The 21,350-nt window shown below is 39.8% G+C and overlaps 1 protein-coding gene across 1 annotated transcript in view; it reads left to right on the top strand.

The window, feature by feature from the left end:
- Nucleotides 1–21,350, top strand: part of sobpa (sine oculis binding protein homolog (Drosophila) a) — a 96,865-nt gene that overhangs the window by 15,996 nt on the left and 59,519 nt on the right. Inside the window, exons 2-3 of the mRNA XM_041813384.1 lie at nucleotides 16,164–16,284; nucleotides 19,547–19,756. Of these exons, the coding sequence (XP_041669318.1) occupies nucleotides 16,164–16,284; nucleotides 19,547–19,756 (331 nt within the window). The remainder of the gene's footprint in view (nucleotides 1–16,163; nucleotides 16,285–19,546; nucleotides 19,757–21,350) is intronic.

The raw sequence follows: 21,350 nt of genomic DNA, 5'->3' as shown, positions 1-21,350 counted from the left end.
GGGTAGTCTAGTAGCATGTAGGAGAATAAAAATGGAGTGAAAGTCGTCATTTCCCCCCAAAGTATCTCTATGGCTTAATGACCTCATGCTTTTCTTAAACCTGGAGAAAATGAAGTATACCCCCAAGGGGGTCACCTGGAAAAATTGAGACTGCTTGGAGCCCTGTGATTGACAATCTAGCAGAACTGAAGACATTACAGGTTAGATGAAATACTCACCAATGATGCACATTCTGTCAATACATGTCAATACATTTTGTTTAAATAGAGGCTGTACTGCATTACTGTTAAATCAACATGTTATTTTGTACCTCCTCAGACCCAACCATAATATAAAGAAGGAAGAGCGAGTAATTTGTCATTTAATTTTGCCAATAGGCTATATTTAATTTCTACTGTAGATGTATGGTTTTTGAGTTGGTTAGGACTGGAAGGAGTGTTTTTTTGGGGGGGGGGGTCTATTGTGGGGAACAAAGTAGAAGTATTACTGATGTTCACTATATTTTACTGTACTGCGCTTGTAAAATGAATAAATAAATCTATCAGAAAATAGATGCATGTCTATGGACACTCTATAGTCAAACACATATGTGCAGCACTTACACCTGTAATGGACTAATCCAATCAACAGCAAAGTAGTACACATTTCTCTTCAGTGTTTGTATTATCATAATTTATGTAGGTAGAAGTGCAACATTTGAAGGAAAACTTGCTTTAAATGGGGAGAACAGAGCATGAGTTTTGTCTCATTCCAGAGATGCTGAACTCTGCCTATGTTTAATCAGATGTTCTTTACATTTAAAGCAAAAAAGAGAACCTTTTTCTTATCCACCTTTGACAGTTACTTCATTGGTTGAAAGTAAGATATTTTGCCAATTGTTATACTTTGCCTTGCTATGACTCTGTGCTACCGAGTCTTTTCAGGTCATTAGTTAAGTCAGCTATAATAATTATTAGCTATCTTCTACCAGCTGCAGGGAAGAAAATTCAGCGCTGTCATTTTTGGCTCATATTGGCCCCTTACAACAAAACAAATATGATATTAACTGTAAACACTACTTCCTTGCCTTTAAACCCAATGTCACTAACCTTGCTAAGCACATGAATACGCCCATTTCCTTGTTTCTCACTGGCGAATCCATCTTGCAAAGCTCCCATCTGAACCATTTGGGCCCATTGACAGGACCAATCAGCGACAAGGGGCAGTACTTTCAGGCATGGCAGAGTCGTGACGTTTGCAAGCAGCAGCAAGAGGCCGGTGCTATTATGGCGGAAGAGCTTAGCGTGGATGCTGCTAAAGCGCAAGTTTTATCAGAACTTGACGACATTTCTTCGTTAAAAGAAGACCAAAGAACAGCAGTGAGTTGTTTTCTCTCTTTAGAAACGACAAAAGTCGAGTACTTACGTGTCAATAGTCGCCATGTTTCACGTTATTCCTCGGTAGCTGCGCACGTGCAGCTCGATAGCTGCTACGTCGCGTGTTTTGTTGCTCTGATTGGCCTGTAGAGATGTGACAGACAGAACATTCATCCAATCACAGTCTGAGTTTTTTTTCAAAGCCTCTGCCTTTTCTCAAACGTTTCCTACTGAAGCTTTCCCAGATGGATATGTGAAACACATTCATCTGGCATGTCAGGTTACAGTGTCACTACTTTATACAGCCATTTTGGAAAATTTTTAGGGTTTTCAACTTTTTTTCTTCTTTTCACAATTATTAAATTAATTTTCCCTTAAAATATTTCAGTTCTTTCTACTTACTTTTCTCTACTATCCTGACTTTTGTGTACATCAGCTAATGGTTTATATTCCATCCACATGGTTAACATTACCTAATAAAGGGTTTACATTTTGAAAAAAGGCTAGATACAATTATCTATTTTTTTTTCTCTGATCATATTTGTTATGATTCAGGTTAAATATGAAATATAGTTATCACAGATTAACTTTATTGTAGACTGTGATTTTTCTGACCTTTATGGGCCCCCCATTTGGCTGGGCCCCAAAAAGCTCTCCCCTTTACCCCCCCCCCCCCCCCCCCCCCCTATGGACAGCCTTGGGTGTAGGGACTGATGCTTCCACTCCTCTATGGGCCAGTGCTTAGCGAGAGAGAGAAAATAAGCAAAAATAAATCACATCGTCCCCAAAACACGTCAGCCCACTGGGAAAATTCCCTGTATGCCAGATTGTCAGTCCAGCCCTGACCAGCCAGGACCCCTAGTGATGTTTTTGGCCGCTCGCTTCCACCCACAGCGATGGTCAAACTGAACATTCCTGTAAGATTCGTGTTGCACATCCAATGGAGCCCTCAAATTTGAAACTCAAAATAATTTTGAGAAAGGGAAAAAGACAAGAAAATGGAAAAAAAGCTAACCTTTTTGGAATAAAGTTCCCCCTTCTGGCTGGCTCCAAGCTCCTCAAATTAGAAAACTTCTTTGTTCATAAACTTTCTCACAGTCATTAAAACCTCAGTTCCAAAAAAGCTGGTTAACACAAAGACATATCAAGTGTTAAAAAGAAGAACTTGCTTGCTCATAAGGACTTAGATGCCAGTAACATGTTTAAATGGTTGTCGTCTGACTCAACATCTCACAATTAATGAGGCAGACACTTTACAAACAGGGCAGGTCTAGACAGACTTTCTATTTTATTATTTATAAAGACTCAACATTGATCCCCACGAGCCCAGCACATTAAGCAAAGGAAAACCTTCCCTGACAGAGAAACCTCGAGCAGAACCAGACTCATGTTGAACAGCTGCTGAGGATGTGTTGGGGTTGTAAAGGTTAGGGAAAAATAAAGAGGGAGAAGAAAGGGATGCAGAAAGAGAGAAGATGAAGATGAAAAACGGAGAGATAAGAAGAGAAAGATTCTGAAAGCGAGAATATTTGCAGGGCATCAGGTTTTTGGTCACCTCTCTTGTTAAGGCCCCTCTCCCCTGATTGGTCAGGTAATCAGCTGTTGGAGGAGTTCTGGTTGTGTGAAGGTGTGAAAGTGAAGGAAGTCTGAATATTTTCCCAATGCGCTGTATATGCATACACTCTACGGCAGGGGTGTCAAACTCAAGGCCCATGGTACAGTTACACCTGGCCCATCAGGTCATATAATATTTTTATTATAACTGGCTCACTGGTTTGAGGTCTGCAGATTTCCTCCAGTTTAAAAATGTAAACCAAGCCCTGATGATTTTAAATATCCTTATTCTGTCACCACATAAGAAAAAGTACAAAAATAAAATAACTAGTTAAAAGTCAGGAATGTGGGAAAATTAATTTCTGTATTCATTTCATATTCTTGATTTTGCATCTCAATGTTATCAAGCAAAGTTATAGTTTTGACTTTTCATTTCATATTTTGACCTTTTCAATTCACATTTTTGACTTTTTATCTTCTTTTAGAGCCTCAATTTTGAATTTTTCAAGTAATATTTTGACCTTAAACTCATGATTTTGATTTATTTTTCTCATGTTTTGACCTTTTTAGCTCTTTACTTTGACTTTTATCTCATAATTTGGCCTTTTGTATCCTCAACTTTACATTTTAAGTAATATTTTGACCTGTAAAACTCATGATTTTTAAATTTTTATCTCAAATTTTATCTCATCTGTCTCAGGTTGGAGCCAAATTCAGAATTCTGCCCCTGCTGTGATTAAGTTTGACATCTCTGCTCTACGGGATGGGGGAGCTATAACTTTTTCTTTTTGTTTTTAAGGATACAAGTCATGCTGCTTGCATCTAAGAAAAATTACAGACCCACTTGAAGTAAAAAGGCATACATTGCCGCCAAAAACTATTACACATTTTCAGTGTTTTATGGAATAAAACTCAAAGAAATAGGTCTATGCATTGTTTCTTGCCTTGTATAAAACATTTGATATATATATTTCATGATAGTGGTTCCTCTGTGAAAATCCAATTTTGACAGCTTCAGAGCAAACAAAGCCTTAGCAGAGATAAGCTGTGCTTTTATGAAGGTACCATCAATGCTGAAGCATGTATTCACGTATTGGAGCAGCATATGCTGCCAAATAGACAAGATCTTTTTAGGGAAGGCATTTGTGATTTGAGACAATGCCAGTTAGCGTTACAACAACATGGTTCTGTGTGAAAGAGTCCTGGCTGCCTGGGTGCAGAGTTGTCATCTACTAGAAATGTACATATAAAATGTAAAATATGACGAAGGAAACCCTGAATTGTTCAAAATGCAAATCTTTCTTTAAATGTGAATGGGAAAACATTACACTTTTAAGCGACAGAAACTGGCCTCGGCTCTTGAAATGCTTACAGTATTGTTTTAAGAAGTGGAGATGCAGTCGGCAAACCGTTATCCAAAAATCTTTGACAATTCTCAGGTTCACCATTGACATGTTATCTTGTTCTATTGTCGAGGACTGGTGGCGTTTCACTGTATTACACATCACATTTTGTATTAATTTACATTTCACTTTGTCCAAACTTTTGGAAATGGAGTTGTATTGTAATTGTTTGCAGCTCAGATTATGCCTGCAGTAATAGTAAAAGTATATGACGTTTAAGATATTTCCTTAAATGAGTCAAAGTGGTGGCTCAAGGAGGAGAGGTGTTCACGAGAGTCTCAGGGATCTTGACATTTGACCTTCAAAACGGGTGCTTTCATATATGAAAAGAAGAGACACATGTTAGACACATGCACTCTGTTGTGTTGTTCTAATGATGCTATCCATGCCTTTATTGTTCTTACAGAACCTTTTCTTGCAAGTCTCAGAACTGGTTGACTTTCTGTGGACTTTAATGATTAAATCCACACCAGTAACTCCAATATAGAACATGTTTTATCCATTTTTTGATCTTTTTTGTTGGTAGCAGCTAATGCTGTCCACCATATTATCTGTTTGTATCCCACAATGCATTGTGACTGGGCTGTGACAACCAATGGTAGGCTGTTCTGTCGTCATGTCATGTTTTGCCAAACAGTGCGTGAGCACTAGGACTCCATTTTTTAACACCAGATTTTACCTGGGTTTACGGTATTACTACCAGGTTTCCAAAACAAGTGTCTCAGAGTGTTTTTGATGTAAACTTTTTACAATAGCAAGGTGTAAATGCAGCAACCAGTGACCTTGACCTTTGGCTTGCCACTATGAAATTCTAACTAGTTCATCCCTGACTCAATGCTGACATTTGTGCAAAGTTTAAAGATAATCTCTCAAAGGGTTTTTGAAAATTTCATCCATAAGCAATGGATGAACATGAAGTCCAATGACCATGTCATTCAACCTCAAACCTCCAAAATCAAATCAGTTCATCCATTCAATGAAGAAAATCCCTCAAAGCAGACATACAGAGGTACGGCCCTGAAATAGAGCACCTTGGGCCCCTTCATGTCTTCTGCATGGAGGCATAAAAACTCACTAAAAGATACCACTGTTGTGTGCAAAGCCAAAGAGATGTCAAGAAAAATATGATCTGCCAAACCTACGCAGTGCAGAGAAAAGGCCTCAAGAGCAAAAGGAGAGGTTATGAACGTGAACCAAACACTCAGATTTTTCATGTATTCTTAGTATGACTCTCAGCGTTATCATGCATTCTTTATTCAATTCTCCTAAGGCTGTAAGAAATGTGCAAGACATGAACCTTTTCTAAAGTTGCAATAAATGCATACAATATCTAGGACCACTCACGTTAGTAGACAATTTATTACAGGTTATCTGAAGTTTATCAGACTTAAATCTTTAAATACAAACCACAGGACACTGTGGCTACATACCAATATAAAGACCCAAACTTGTCATTGTGTTTTGTATGATTGAGGCCTTTATTGACCACATGTAGACAAATCATTGGCATCCTCAATTATAGGGCAACTCAATCCGCTTTCCTCATTCTTGTATGATTTTATTTATGTGCCAAGTGCTGAAAGTCTTCACTCTGTGACTCAGTCACATGACTTACTTTTGCTATGTGTTCCTAAAGTGTGTCTGGAAATGGGGAAAGGAAGTTTCAAATCTACTGCTTCTGCAGCCTGGAACCTGCTGCAGAACACTTAGTGTCATGGGGGAGCCAGTCTCTTAAAATCTTTGAGAATAAGTTAAAGTTGTTGGAAGAAGAGACATCAATTTGTAGATGACTTTCTGCGCTATGACCCCCTGAGTGTTTATGATTAATGTTACTATTGTAACTTATTTTCTTTACCAGGGCGATACGATTCTTGATCTCAGTGGGGTTTTCCAGGCCAAATTAATTCAAACAAACCAAACTTTCCATTTCCCCCCAGAAATAACAGGAATAGTTAGCTAACCCTAATGCTTTTTAATGAGATTGTATGGCCATAAAATGTGTTCTTTGTGTTCTCTGCAGACAGTGTGGTTGTGTCTTCAGCTGTAAAAACCTAAGTTTAGCTCTGCTCAGGCAGTGGCATCAAATCTGACTCCCAGGAACCTTCAGGCAGCGTGCACTGCTGTCACTCAGCATTGTTCAAGCACAAGTGTTGTTCAAACCCGAGCTGTCCTCATTAACAGGCTTCACTGCTAAACCATCATTGTTGAAACCTTTGAGACAAGCTCAGATTGTAAGTGCTTTAATCAGTCTATAATGCTCTTAACAAGTGATGCAGATCCTTTCATTGTTACATGCCGCACTGTCTTATCTTGAACAGTGAAGGTTTGCATGCTTTGAACTGAAATGTTCCCTGTTGCTGCAGACATGACTGCACGGTATCACAGACAAAACAACCGTAGTACTTTGACTTCACTTGTCATTGACCTGAACTGTGCCCTGCACCTTTCTGCCTCGTCTTCCTATTGACTGCACCACCACAGTGGGATTTGATAACATGCAGATCAATAACTCCCGTCTTTCTTCATTAATAATGTTCCCAAGTATTTAGACCAAGTCCCCACAACAAGTGTGGCCAATCACTATTAAGATTAGCAGAAAGCATGCTCTAGATATGAGGCAAAGCTGATTCAATGTCAGTGCTTCAATAATGAGATAAAAACGCAGTAAATCATTTTTTTCTCTAAATTGCTGATTGCAAAGGGAGCGTGTTGAAGAGTTAGGTCAAACTTGTCTTTTGTCACTCTCTTCTCAAAGTCAGACCAGTGGTTAATAGGATTAGTCAGTATCCAGTTCTCAGTATCGTTAAACCTACCCCCAAATTTTTTATGTGCTGCTACCATACCGTGATTAAGAACCACATTAAACAAGAAGCAGAACACATACTCTACATTTGTTTCATTAAAGGGGCTCTATGTAAGATTTTTGCTTTAAGACTTCCCACTTTTGAGTATATAATGGTGCGCACTTTATCCCGATGCGAAGAATGAGGCTCTTTATGTCGTCCTTGTTTGCCTGTATAAGCCTGTGGAGTCGTTTCTCTGTGAAGAACTCGGGCCGAATTTTCCGCCAAATCTCAACGGAAGTGACGTCGGGTACTAGGTAATGCGCGCACCCCGTTGCTCTGTTTATACTTGACAACGGCGTGTTGAATGGAGAAGGCTGCTTCCGCGAGTCAACGACCGGCTAGCTCAGCCCAAACACCCACACAAACCCCGCGAAAACATAAAAAACTAAGACAGTTTTATCTGCTGAAGCCCGTCAAGCTAAAAGAGAGTGTAACCGACGCAGGGGGAAATCGAGGATTTATCGGTGGAGCATTTGAGAAATAGAGGGAGCTTAGCTCAGCGCTCGGGATAAATACCTATCCAGAAATGGCCGTCTTTCTGTGGAAAAGGTAAGGCATCACTCTGGACCATGAAATACAATGTAGTGTTTTATGTTGTATAAACCACATGCTACATCACGTTAGCTTGCTTACAAAGATGCTATCCAAACAACGAGAATGTCACGTTACTCAGTTACTGTTTTCCGGATAATATTTCATCTTTTTCTTGCTTCCTGGCGCTGGACTCAACTTATTGAGTTTATATTTTGATACTTAGTTCGTAAAATATCTTAAACACATAATGTCAGCTATCTGATATCCGTGGTCGAGGCACCATTATCAGAGCTAAGCAACGTTAGCCCTGTTGCTTCTGCTCTAAAACGCGTCCCATTCAATACACATCACACATTACACACGTAAAAAGACAATTAAATAGTCAGTGCTGCACTAAGTCGCTAAGTTGTTCATTCATAGAAATGGTCGCGAAAATATCGTCCTTTTTTAATAGCCTTTGTGCCGTGTCCGCACTAGAGGTTCAAATATGCTTTATTCATTTTAATTTTTAGGAGGTGGAACTTTTAAGTGTTACTTCACTTACCTCACCTCAAATCACCTTGGTCTGCGTGTGTGTCAGCTGATAAACTGGAGGCTCGTTCATGAGCAAGGAGCGTGCCGTCGTGGACGAGCAACACAATGTTGTTGTAGTTCGCCTAATGGCCGGCGGTGTCGCTACACTGATATTTTTCTAAATCTTGCATAGAGCCCCTTTAAATCATTTTAGAAAATTCCTCTTTTACAGTCTAGTGCAAAGTGCTTTTGAAAATTCAATAGAGGTTTGCTTGCAGCCTATGTTGAGAAAAGGCGTTGGACTTGGTGACTAGAGATGCCTTCTGGAGGATTCTGGAGCGTGACAGGATCCCATGTTGCTGTCTGCCCTTGATCTGGTTGTTATGGAGAATTGGCCATCAGTATTAGCTTCTTTACTACAAAGTAAACAGCAGAAGGTCCAGCAGTAACTAGATGAAAGGAAGCATATCGCCAAAGAGGCGGCAATGCTCCTATTAACCTTTTAAAGCCTGATACCTTAAGTAATTAAAAAAAAAAAACAAATTTTCTGGAAAGTAGATGTTTAGAAACATTACAATATCATTTCACATATATTTTTTTGTATCAGATATGATACATAAGGCATTATTGGCAACCAATAATCCACTGGTGTTTTTTTTAAATATATATAATCAGTAAATAAGTGAATTATTAATCATACTGATTAGATAGGGGTCTACCAAAATTGTGTATCAAATATAATACACTTGGCTTTAAAGGTTTAGAGGTCAAATATTATGCAAAATACACTTTTTCAGGCTTTTCTGACAAAAGTATGTGCTCCTTGCCTGTCTACAATCCCCCCAAAAACCAGAACAGTATAGGGCTGAAACAGAGGGGTTTTTAGACATGCAAAAATCCAATACTGGAGTGTTTTTTCAGCGACAAACTTCATAGGCATGTTTTTGGGACCTCTGAGACCAATATAAATTTGCCTTAAAGGGGTAGAATATGTGACCTTTAATAAATCAAGTCTCCCACTTACACATGTATCATGTCGAGTCTGTATGTGGACTCATTACCATTTGAACGCTCTCACTTAAACTTTTAAAACCACTGTGAGCAATATCCAAACTGCTGTTTTTTGTTGTTGCTCTGTGAACTGAATTTGTATGGACCAACCTGCAGACTCAGGCAGTCTTCATGCTGGCTGACAAACACACCACACTGTTTTAAGTTGTTAGAGGAACGTTTCTTTCTTGTCTTTTTAAGACTGCCGAGTGATTTTTATTTTTGAAATACTCCTAAAATACACAGAGATCTTGTAGCCTCAATCTATCTGTTCAAATTAAATTCTGTTTTCAGAATCTCTCTCCACCCACAGGAAATCACAAATCAATAGCCGAGGCCTTCCTCCAGCAGAGAACACTGCAGAGAAATCTGGACTCTTCCAATTTAGAGCTTTAGATTTCAGCTCATCCTCTTGGTAAAAAATATCATGGACCGGTTCACAGATGTGCATTTTACACATGCACTTATTGCATGGCAGTGATGTCCTGCCATCTGAAAAAGTGTGTGAAGAGGTGACTATAGAAAATAATTGTTGATGATATCAAGTGTTCAGACAAGTGAAGATGTGCCACACATCTCAGCCTGATCTCATTGTAATGAAGTGATGCAAAATCACCCCGGCAATGGCAGACTTCCACTTCATTAGAAGTCCTGTCCTGAGCAAAACACTTTTAACTCCCTGAATTAACATCAAAGATCCCTCAGGTCAGTTTGGTCCATAGTATTTACAAATGATTAAGCTAATTTGAAGCAGATACATATAGCCATGATCTGAGCTGTCAATCATGGCATTTCACATAGTTATATTATCAAATAACAATTTCTAACTAATCTCAGAAAAGTGAACCCTGAGTAATAAATTGTCATGATAAGACATATCTTTAGTGATGAAATTATCATTGAAAAATAATTATTTGATGTATTATGATTATATAATTTGACCCTTCAACAGTGAGGATTTGGCAGATATTTTGAATTTAGCGGCAGGCCACTCACGACATGATAATCATGCTGATTATCAGCCTCAATCCCCCCTCCTGACCAAAGTCTGCAAAGGTCCAATTATCGGATGATACATAAGATTACTGTGACAGATTATCCCGTGCTGCGTCAAGGGTGACTTTTTCCCCATCGTACTTGATTGGAGGCGCTCTGGCTTGAGATCTTAAATATTAAAAATGCTCAATATGTATGACGGGAATTCTTGTTTTGTGTGGCAGCACTGTAGATATACGATATAATTTCATTTTGTTGTGGCGCTGATGTGGGGTGGGCACTAAGGACAGCCTGGCAGAATGGATTGGAGCAATAGCCAATCAGGAAGCAAGCTGGCCAAAGGAGGAAGTTTAACAAAAACAAAGCCAGGGCAGTGATCGTAAATGTGAAGCGTAAAGTCAGACTGACATCAGAAATAGACGAGCAACTTGTTGATTTGTTGGAACAAAATGAGCATTTAACAATGTGTACTGTAAAACAGTGGTTCTCAACACAAGGGCTAGGACCCCCGACGGCAGGGGTCATTAACTCCATTTTTACAAGGGCCAGCTTTTTCTAGACAGACGCTGTGGGGGGCAGCCTAAAACGAAATCAATATTTTGCTTTAATTAAAATATTTTTGTACAAAAAAATTCAAAATTAGTGAACTTTAAGCCTTTAACAGTGAGACCAGTCCCTATCACCAATACTGCAGGCAGCCACAAGGGGGCGATTGAAATATTTTTGCTACATATTTCTTGAGCCCTCATGGTGTCTATCACTGAATTTGATGCTAATATTCTTTGTCATGATTGGCCAAAAACACATGCAAGAAACAGATCTTCTGTGGAGATTCTCAGGAAGGGAAATTGCACGGGCATTATGTGGAAAATTGATACGAAAAACTGCAGCTTAAGATAAGAACAATAAGTTCACATTTACCATGCCAAATCACAAAAATACTTGTGTGCTTCTTGTTTGATAGGTTGCTAGGTTGGAGGTTTTATTTAACCTTCAAGAAAAAAGTTAACAATAGCAGTCCATTGTTGATGATCACTGCCCTAGGGGGTCGTGAGACACTGAGAGGGGGATGCGAGTTGCCTTGCAAAACCGAAGAATACTTTTCAATAATTTAAAATAAATTTTTAAATCAGAAGTATTTTTGACCTATGTTTGGAAAAAAAAAATTTATATATACATGTTGTACCCTTAAAAAGGAAGTATTAGCAGTGAGTAAAGAACCAGGAAAAATGCATTGCTGCCTTCTTCATTTGTCTGTATTAAGTCTTAAACATGAACATTTACAAACACAGCATCACAGTAGCATGATATTCATCATCTGTGCTGAGCTAAAACGATGTAAGTTCATAATAGAACAGAAAAGTACCATACTTACCTTAAAAAGGGAATATTTAACCTTGCAAAGAAAATAGATACGCCTGTTTCCTTGTTTCTCACTGGCGAATCCATCTCGCAAAGCTCCCATCTGAACTGTTTGGGCCCGGGGCAGTGCTTTCAGGCGCGGCGATGTCGTGACGTAAACAGGCAGCAGCAAGAGGCCGGTGGAATTATGCTGGAAGAACTTAGCGTGGATGCTGTTAAAGTGCCAGTTTTATCAGAACTTGACGACATGTCTTCATTAAAAGAAGAACAAAAAACAGCAGTGAGTTGTTTTCTTTTCAAAAACGACAGAAGTCGAGTACTTACATGTCTATAGTCGCCATGTTTCGCGTTATTCCTCAGTAGCTAGCGGCTACGTCACGTGTTTCGTTGCTCTGCTGGCGTGTCAGGTTATTGAAATATTGAAAGTGCATTAATATTAGTTGTTTTTTTTTTCATTTGTATTAATTTTACAGCATAGCTGAAAAAAAGTGTGGCGAGATTACAGTTTTGACTGAAAGTAAAGACTAAAATATAAAATTTTATCATCTAACACTTGACTTAAATGTTTTAGAGTTTTGAGAGGGAAATATTCAATATATAGGGGACAAAGCTAAGAGTAGCAGAAATGCAGATGCGCATTTGATTTTTTTTTCCTTCAATGATAACTTCTACATCTTCTGTTTGGATGTGTATGTCTATATTTTTGTGTTAAATTTAGTTCACAGCTCAGAGTGGAGAGTGAGATGTTCTGGGTGGCTCTGACACACTGACGTATTGACAGGAGCTGTTTTAATTGACATGTAACAGCTTGAAGAGGTGACTGATGAGTGAAAGCTGCCATGATGAAATAATGAAGTTAAGTGGACTGGCTGCAGTGATGAACTGACTTCTGTCTTGTCAGATTGATCTAGAGCTAGCACGCCATCGAAATGTGGATTACAAGCAGGAGTGATTCTTGTCATTTGGAGGCCCAATGCAGAGACTAATATGAGAACCCCACCAATCAAGCTGAAAGCAATCATAGCGAGTGAACATCTTCTTTCTTTGACCAAAGCCAGAGAACTACGGGACGTACACAAATCTGATATAAAACTAATGTTAAGCCAAATAAATACCCAAATACCCAAATAATGCAATATCCTTTTTTGCAATGAAATGTCAGTTTTTAGTTTTAAAATTCAATTTTACCACTTAGAAATGCACAAATTTGCTGTTTAAGTATGTACATAGGGATCTACCCAAATATAATTTACTTGAAAATAGACTTTCTGGGCTTCATGACAGACCTATCCACACAGATTCAGTGCTGTGAATGCAGCCAAAGGTGCATTTATACTGACTTGAAGGAATGAATATTTATACAAGAACTTATTTTACATTTAATGTTATCATTTAATTGACATAACTTTGTAGAATTCTCTTTACACCTTGACATTAAAGAGGTTTTTTGAATTTTTTGGGTCAAAAAAGCCAAATTATATCCACAACGATTGATTTATAAAATCAAAAAAAGCAAAAAACATCCAAGAGGGTGCATACTTTTTAAAGGCACTGTTTGTACATAAAAAAAAAAAAATAAACATCTTATTCTGGATCATGATGATGCACATCTACAATGGCTACATCTTAAAGCATTTTCAAGCATGAAGCCCAGATATTTGTCTACCTCTGCCTGCTGGTCAAACCACCTACAATCTGTTGGTGTGTGCATACCCAATACTTTTGACAGATAAATTGAAAATTATCCATATCTGCTTCTCATTAAAGAACTAAAATATGCAAAAGTTTTCAACAGTATTAAACAAACTTAGACCTACAGAACAGAGGATCGGTTTGTCTTCAAATCTGATACTTTAATTACCCATGAATAACATTTTACCACACATAATTACAGCTGATACATCCTACAGTAAGCCAATGCCCTTTTTTTCTTCTCTTGAAAAAAATCTAGTTTTAATGCTTTATAATCAGAATGTAGCTGAAGCATTTACCATACAGGGATCAGTGAATGAGTTCTGCAATTATACAAGCTGTGAAGTGGATGGAGATAATGGGCTGTATGCATTAGCAGGGTTATGGTTCTGTTTTAAGCACAAACCATTATTTACTGCTTTGTGGGAAGCTTGTACAGAGGAAATGGATATAGATATAGCAGTCTTGCAGGGGTGACTGTGGGAAGAGTTGGTCATCTTGCAGCCAGGAAGGTTGTTGGTTCAATCCCCAGCTATTGCTATTGCATGTTGATACATCCTTGGCCAAGACACTCAGTCGCTATTTGCTATATTTCACAAAGTGGCTTGGTCAGTGCGATTGTTCTGAAACAGATTTGTCATTCCTGTATGTGTCTGCTGAATAATTAGAGCTACAATATTTAGACGTGTTTCTCTGAAATGAAAAAATTTAAAATGAATACATCAAATATTTCCAAAGCCAGAGAAATCCCCGATGTTTGTAGTTGCCACAGGATGTCTTCAGCTATTCGGGCAGATTGTGGACAGGCCAGGGGCACATATTTTTGCTAGGAAAGCCTGAAAAAGTGATTTTTGCATAATATGTCCCCTTCAATGTGCAAGGATGGTTAAAATTTTAACTCCTTTTCATATGAATGATGTCAGTCTGTTTGCATGTGTTTTGCGTGAAACACATGGAGCTTGTAATCAAACAGAAACTCAGACAAAATGTGACCAAATCCAGATAAAGTTCCTGCAAGTCGGCATTCCGGTGGTTGAGAAAAATGGATACAAAGTCATTTTCTTCAAAATGATCATTTTTCGTTTTTTCTCATTTTATGCAAGTCCGACATTTAAACAACTCATTCGATGAAAAAAGTAACACAAATGTGATATTTAAAAGCGTTCATTTTGTGTTTAAAAATGCCCTCTTTTCGTAGTTTCAGCGGGGAGATTGAGGGGAGGGGAAAGCGAAATTGCTGGGTGATAATTGGCCACTCAGCCTGCTATTGTCCCCAGTTTCGCCCATTGAGATGGACAATAACAAACACTGCATGGCTCAAACTCCAACCCCCGTCGGCACGTAACTACAGCTGTTTCTAGTTATCACCTTTATCAGCAAGCCTCAAGATGAACCCTGCAGCGAAGAAAAGTAGAAGAGACGATGAAGAAGCAGCAAGAATTATCAACAGACTCAGGATCACTCGACAGTGAAAGTTTGATGAAGGCGGATTTCCTATGGGAATGTTTTGATGAGCGTCACCAGTCGATTCAGAAGCTTGGTTTGGGTGGACTTTATGTAAATGTGGCTCTATTGTTCATGCCCATCACCTGGCCTGCCTGAAGGTAGGAGAAGTCCTGAAACTTTGAGCCTGGTTTTCTCTGAACAAACAGGAACTAGAAGTTAACATTCAAATGAGCATATCTTTGTGAAATATCTTCAGATTAAGGTGTATGATACACCAGTAGAAAGCTTGGAATATACGCTTTCATGATGTGTAAAAAAACTCAAAAATGACCTCGGACGACTTGCAAGAGTTTTTACCAGCTTTGGTCACAAATGTCTCCATCTCACAGCCCTCTCGCATCACATCATAAATCCTCTCTGAACGTTTCAAACTGAGAAGTTGTGCAACATGCTTGTATGGAACAAGCTCAGCTGTTGTATATCCATCTTTCTAAAATGCCCTCTAAATATTAGCGACACATGACACCACAGACATTAGAATTTAAACCAGGTTCCACTCTGTTCTCAAGATAGGAGCCTGCTTGCTTTGCATCTGACCACTCCTCTGATGGTGTAAAATGAACAATAAATGTCTATTGCATGGCCTTGTTGGGTTCTCACCTTCAGGCCATCCAGGTTCATTTGACTGCTTTGTAATATTTGGATTGAGACATATCAATACTGTTTTCAACCAGTCAAATAAACTGTTTGAAAGAAGAGAGAGCTTTGAACGAGCTATTAAAGCATCATCATGACTCAATGTCTTATCTCTGCCCTCACTGTGCCTCTTCTCTGCTGTGGTTTCTTTTGTGCCGTCATAACTTCTCTATATGCTGGTTGGAGTGCCGTGATAGGCTTCTTATCTCAGTCTTTATTGCGCTCCGATAACATCCCCCGCTCTTATTGTGCCATGAGAGGGACCATTAGTTTGGCTGGGTGCAGACAACGCAGCACTGGGACAGACCTCGACCCAATTAGGTTGACCTGCACTGACAAAGGAGACCTGGAAATAAAAAAATGAATGGTTTTCTCAGGAAGCAGCTTTATATTTTGCACTAGTTTGTAATATGTCTACCTAATTAGTGGGAGGAATGTGGCATTGTGGACAAATTTAAAAGGCTGGTTTTAAAGTCAAGGACTCAGGAGAAGCAGTAAAACAATGAACCATAGTTGCATTTTTTTCCTCCTGATTCTCAACTTTTAAGAGTTTTGAAAGGATAAAATGTGTTTCTATAGAATATTATTACATTATCCATTAATTTGCTACTATTTAGTTCCTGATATCTGTTTATCAGTACTGCAGCAGTGTTTATCTTTGAGACAGAGTGAAGTGAGAAGATCCTTGTCTTAACATTGAAATGTTTGTTTTACAGAGTTTTGCGGAGAACACCATGAATGAGCTGCTGGGCTGGTACGGTTATGATAAGGTGGAGCTGAGAGACTCAGACAACCTGGAGATAGGGGAGACTCCACAGCACATCTCTGTCCTCAAAGGTATGAAACGATCACTGCATGTACAACATTTTTTATTTAAATTAATCAAATGGTGCAATCATTTTGGGCCTTACTGACCTGGAAGACATGTTGAACCATTCCCAAAAATGGTGGAAGGTTGTATAAAATTGCAAACAGTAATTTGCAAGTCGTTTGCAACCTTAACTAAATTAATAATAGCACAAAGACAACATACACAGTGGTTTAATGTTCAAACTGACTAACTTGATTTTATTTTTAAAAATATTTTTGATGGCGTCTGCACCAAAAGTTTGTTATGTGGTCTGATGAGTCCATATGTCTACAAGAAATGACCGTCCAGATTGTTAATGCAAAGTTGAAAAGCCAGCATCTGTGATGGTGTGGGGGTGTGTTAGTGCCAGTAGTATGGGTTACTTGCACATCTGTGAGAGCGCTATCAATACTGACAGGTACACTGGCTTTTTTGATTAACATATGCTTTATTTAGAAGGAGTGTCCCTGCTGATTTCAGCAAGAACATGCCAAGCCAAATTCTGCAGCCTGACTTCACAGTAAAACAGTATAGGTACTAGACTGACCTGTCTCCCATTGAGAATGTATGGTACATTACTAACAAAAACAGAAGCCCCACACTGCTGAGTGACTTAAGATATACACTATATTGCCAAAAGTATTCACTCACCCATCCAAATAATTGAAATCAGGCGTTCCAATCACTTCCATGGCCACAGGTGTATAAAATCAAGCACCTAGGCATGCAGACTGTTTCTACAAACAGAGGTCGCCAACTGTCTGCAGAGTCAAGCACTACAGACCTCCAAACTTCATGTGGCCTTCAGATTAGCTCAAGAATATTGTGTAGAGAGCTTCACGGAATGGGTTTCCATGGCCAAGCAGCTGCATCCAAGCCATAGATTACCAAGTGTAATGCAAAGTGTCGGATGCAGTGGTGTAAAGCATGCCACCACTGGACTCTAGAGCAGTGGAGACGTGTTCTCTGGAGTGGCGAATCGCGCTTCTCAATCAGACAATCTGATGGACAAGTCTGGGTTTGGTGGTTGCCAGGAGAACAGTACTTGTCTGATTGCATTGTGCCAAGTGTAAAGTTTGGTGGAGGGGGGATTATGGTGTGGGCTTGTTTTTCAGGAGCTGGGCTTGGCCCCTTAGTTCCAGTGAGAGGAACTCTGAATGCTTCAGCATACCAAGAGATTTTGGACAATTCCATGCTCCCAACTTTGTGGAAACAGTTTGGGGATGGCCCCTTCCTGTTCCAACATGACTGTGCACCAGTGCACAAAGCAAGGTCCATAAAGACATGGATGAGAGAGTTTGGTGTGGATGAACTTGACTGGCCTGCACAGAGTCCTGACCTCAACCTGATAGAACACCTTTGGGATGAATTAGAGCGGAGACTGAGAGCCAGGCCTTCTCATCCAACATCAATGTGTGACCTCACAAATGCACTTCTGGAAGAATGGTCAAAAATTCCCATAAACACACTCCTAAATCTTGTGGAAAGCCTTCCATATTAAACCTTATGGATTAAGAATGGGATGTCACTTAAGTTCATATGCGAGTCAAGGCAGTTGAGCGAATACTTTTGGCAATACAGTGTACATCAATCAAGAATTGGAAAGAATTCCCCTTTCAATACCTCCAAAATTAGCGTCTCCAGTCCTCAGATCCTTAACAACCCTGCAAAGCAAATGGATCAGCCAGACTCCATGTCTGTCATCAGGCCAATCCATCTTGCAAAGTAGAGCCCTGCTCACCAGTGTGCAGGACTTTTTTCTTAATCCTGCCACCGCCTGCTCCAGCAGTATGTGCCATCTACTTCTGCCTGCCCCCGCAACAGGTGTGTCCAATCCCCTCTGCATCCCCTACTGATTCTAACAATCCATGTTAAACATTCAGAATAACAGACAGTGTGTCTGCGCTAGCTTGACAAAGTTTCCACCCCAAGTGAAGGTGATAACAACCGTAACACTCACATCTTCATCATGCATAAAGCTGTACCTTTTGACTCATCTACAAAGTTTTAGTGCATGCACTTTATCGTAGTGCTTTAAAACAGCATCCGACCATTTAGCTGAGCAGAGACAAACCCAGATTTTTAACATGTTTTTGCAGCACCAGCAACTCCAACTGAGGAACTGACAAATTAAAAATGCTATTCAGCACATTTTTTTATGAAGATCTTTAAAACATTTGAAGGTTTCTATGAAGAGTTTCTCTAATTTTGTTTGACACTGTTTTGAGGGGAGCAGGCTACAGGATGTCCTGATAGATAGGCCACCAATCACTGTAGGCTGTTTTCATTAAAAATCTGGAATATGGTTGGTATTGACTTATCAGAATAAATAGGATTTTAGTCACTGATCACCTGTGGTTAATACTCAATGTCTGCATTTTAGAGAAGCGCGATGTGTGCTGTGTAGTCCTGTCTCCTACCATGTTCAATGCACTGATGTCACAGTTTACCTGGTGTTGGATTAAATGGTGACAGTCCAGATAGAGCTTTGCAGGGTGGGCTTTTGAAGACTATTTCGGCCAATAATCTCACGTTGTAGTTTAAGCATCTATTATGGCAACATAACATGTTTGGCGTCAGGCTCCGACTTATTCACTTCTTGTAGATTTTTACTTGCATAATTTAAGGAGTGATAAGATAACAGGTAAAACCCTCAGTCTGAGCTAACAGGTGGATGCTGGAGGTGAGTTGAATGCAAGAGCACAGTGTTGATCGAGGACAATGGAAATCTTGCAGCTTAAATAGACCACTAATTTAGGAGGATGTGATTTGATTAAGATGCATGTCAAACGTGAATCATTGCGCTCACCAGCTTCGTTTCATTAATTTCAGTTAAGAAAATAAAAGAATTTACTTCCCCACTCCTTTGCTGAATACAAGAATTGATTGAACATGAATATCAACAGATTTTTTCATCATTTAATATTGAATCCTTTATGGCTTTCCTACTATTTTGTCTTCTCCTCTTTGAAGGGCTGTGTAAAAAAAAATATAAATTGATTATGATCTTTATAGTGACAGTTGTACCTACATGCTGTAGACACAGACTTTATTGTCACAGCTTTACTTCTCTATTGCTAAATTAGATATGAAATTTGGGAAGCTTAAAAATCGTATCTTTTTAAATCTTGCCTCCAGTTAAAGTGACTCTTTCTTTAAGATTTTCTGCCTGAGCTACAATTGTGTTGTTTTTGTGTGTTTCGTGGCATCTGATGGTTTCTGTTTCCCTCAATTTCAATTTTTTTTTAGAAAACTTGTTGCCAAAAATGCCAGCTTCAACAGAGAGTGGCGAAGGCTCTCCGGACCGAGCCAACAGCTCCCTGTCTTTGCCAGCATCCAGGAACGGAGTCACAGAGCCCTCCACCACGCCGTCCACCTCGACCCCCAGCAGCAAGGAACATGGCAGCATGCCCATCATTGTCCCCATGATCCCCCCGCCTCTGATCAAGCCTCCTGCAGGTAGGGAGCACTGACATCTTTTTGGAAAGACTCAAACTGTAAAAGAGATACAGAAAGTAACAGACTGTCAAACAGGAACATGGAGCTTCTTTTTTAACAGAGCTGCAACTGTTTTTGTCTTATCTTTTTGGTTTTCTTAACATGGCTACATTTTAATAACAACAAAGATCAAGGTCATTTCAGCACATCACAGTTTGCTGATTATATTCTCTGAAACACTCAATGTCAAAACTTCTAACGAGAAAGAGCTGGCAAAGATTCAATCCACAGATGTTCTCCTGACAGACTACATCGTCATGAAAGTATAAACCTGCTTGCTGATTCTCAAGCACTTAACAGGAAATTGGATGTTTATGCAACGGGTAAACTTTCTGTTTTGCTAAGGCCGGAAAGCCTCCAAAGCAGGCAGCGACAGGCGACTAATGAGCTAGCTACCTGCTGTACACCTTGTTTTCCTCCACCTGTCTAAGTGTCAATATAACCCCATCAACCCTCTGAGGAAAACGTACCCATTCCTCGACCAGACAGAGGGCTTCATTATCCCTTACGTCTGCTGTGGCACAGGAGGTTGGTCCGCCCCGACGGAGGGAGCGAGCCGCCTTGGCATCGCCCAAGAGGAGTCCCCGCTGGCCCTGCCTAGGCGTGGAAACAGATGGTGTGGTCCCACTTAAAGCCCAGCACCAACGCGCCACCCGGTCAACACCCCCTTAAACTCACCACCCCCCACAAACCCTCACACATATGCTGAATTATTCATGTGCCCCGCGCAATCCGACAATGGACCTTTTGAGGCGCAGGTACGGCGGATGATGGTGGCATTTAGCATCCAAGCTGCATAATTACTGACATGTTTTCCCCCCTCATGCAGATGTCAGCATTTTAAGTTGATCTTGTTAAAATGAAAAAGAAGCTAAGACAATTCATGGCTAGAAGTCTATTTGTAGAAAAAAATGTGAAAATACTGTAAGAGGTGTTGCTTTCCTTCAGTCTTGCTCATTACTCTGAAGAACACACACTATTCGTAGCTCTGATCCACCCACCCGGTCAGCTCTCAATCAAAATTTGTCTTCTTTTCCTGATATCACAGCAGAAGCCAGCAATCCAGACAGACTCAAAAAGGCTGAGAGACTATAAGGCTGAGAAAGACATAAAATATGCATGCTGGGTCCACTGTGCTATCTTTAGGACCCAGGGGAGTTGTTCCCTTAATTGTGGTAAGTCTTTACTCAAAATCTGACGACCCTGAAGATCCATTAAGCTCAACAAGGGGTGAAAAGCCCGGCCAGCATGTGATAAGGAGGTGAAAGACTAATGGGCCTGCGTGTTTTTTCGCCCTTACACCCGCACAGACATAATGTGATAATTGGGAGATACAGGAGGGAATCTCGGAGGATCTCTCTCATTGCAACAGCAATGGTACTAAAAGCCTGGAGCTCATTGCCAGCAGTCACAGTTCAGTATGGAGGAGACGTTTTGCCATCACAGGGGCTCTGTTAAAAGATTTGTTGCCCACACTGACCGCATCCCAGTACTGCAACAATATATTAAACACAGAGTAAAGTCAGGGTGATTGGAGCCATTATTGCATGTGCCA

This window comes from Cheilinus undulatus, linkage group 18, assembly GCF_018320785.1.
Source record: "Cheilinus undulatus linkage group 18, ASM1832078v1, whole genome shotgun sequence".
Taxonomy (NCBI): domain Eukaryota; kingdom Metazoa; phylum Chordata; class Actinopteri; order Labriformes; family Labridae; genus Cheilinus; species Cheilinus undulatus.
The sequence above is the reverse complement of the archived record's forward strand: the minus strand, read 5'-3'. Positions and strand labels throughout refer to the sequence as shown.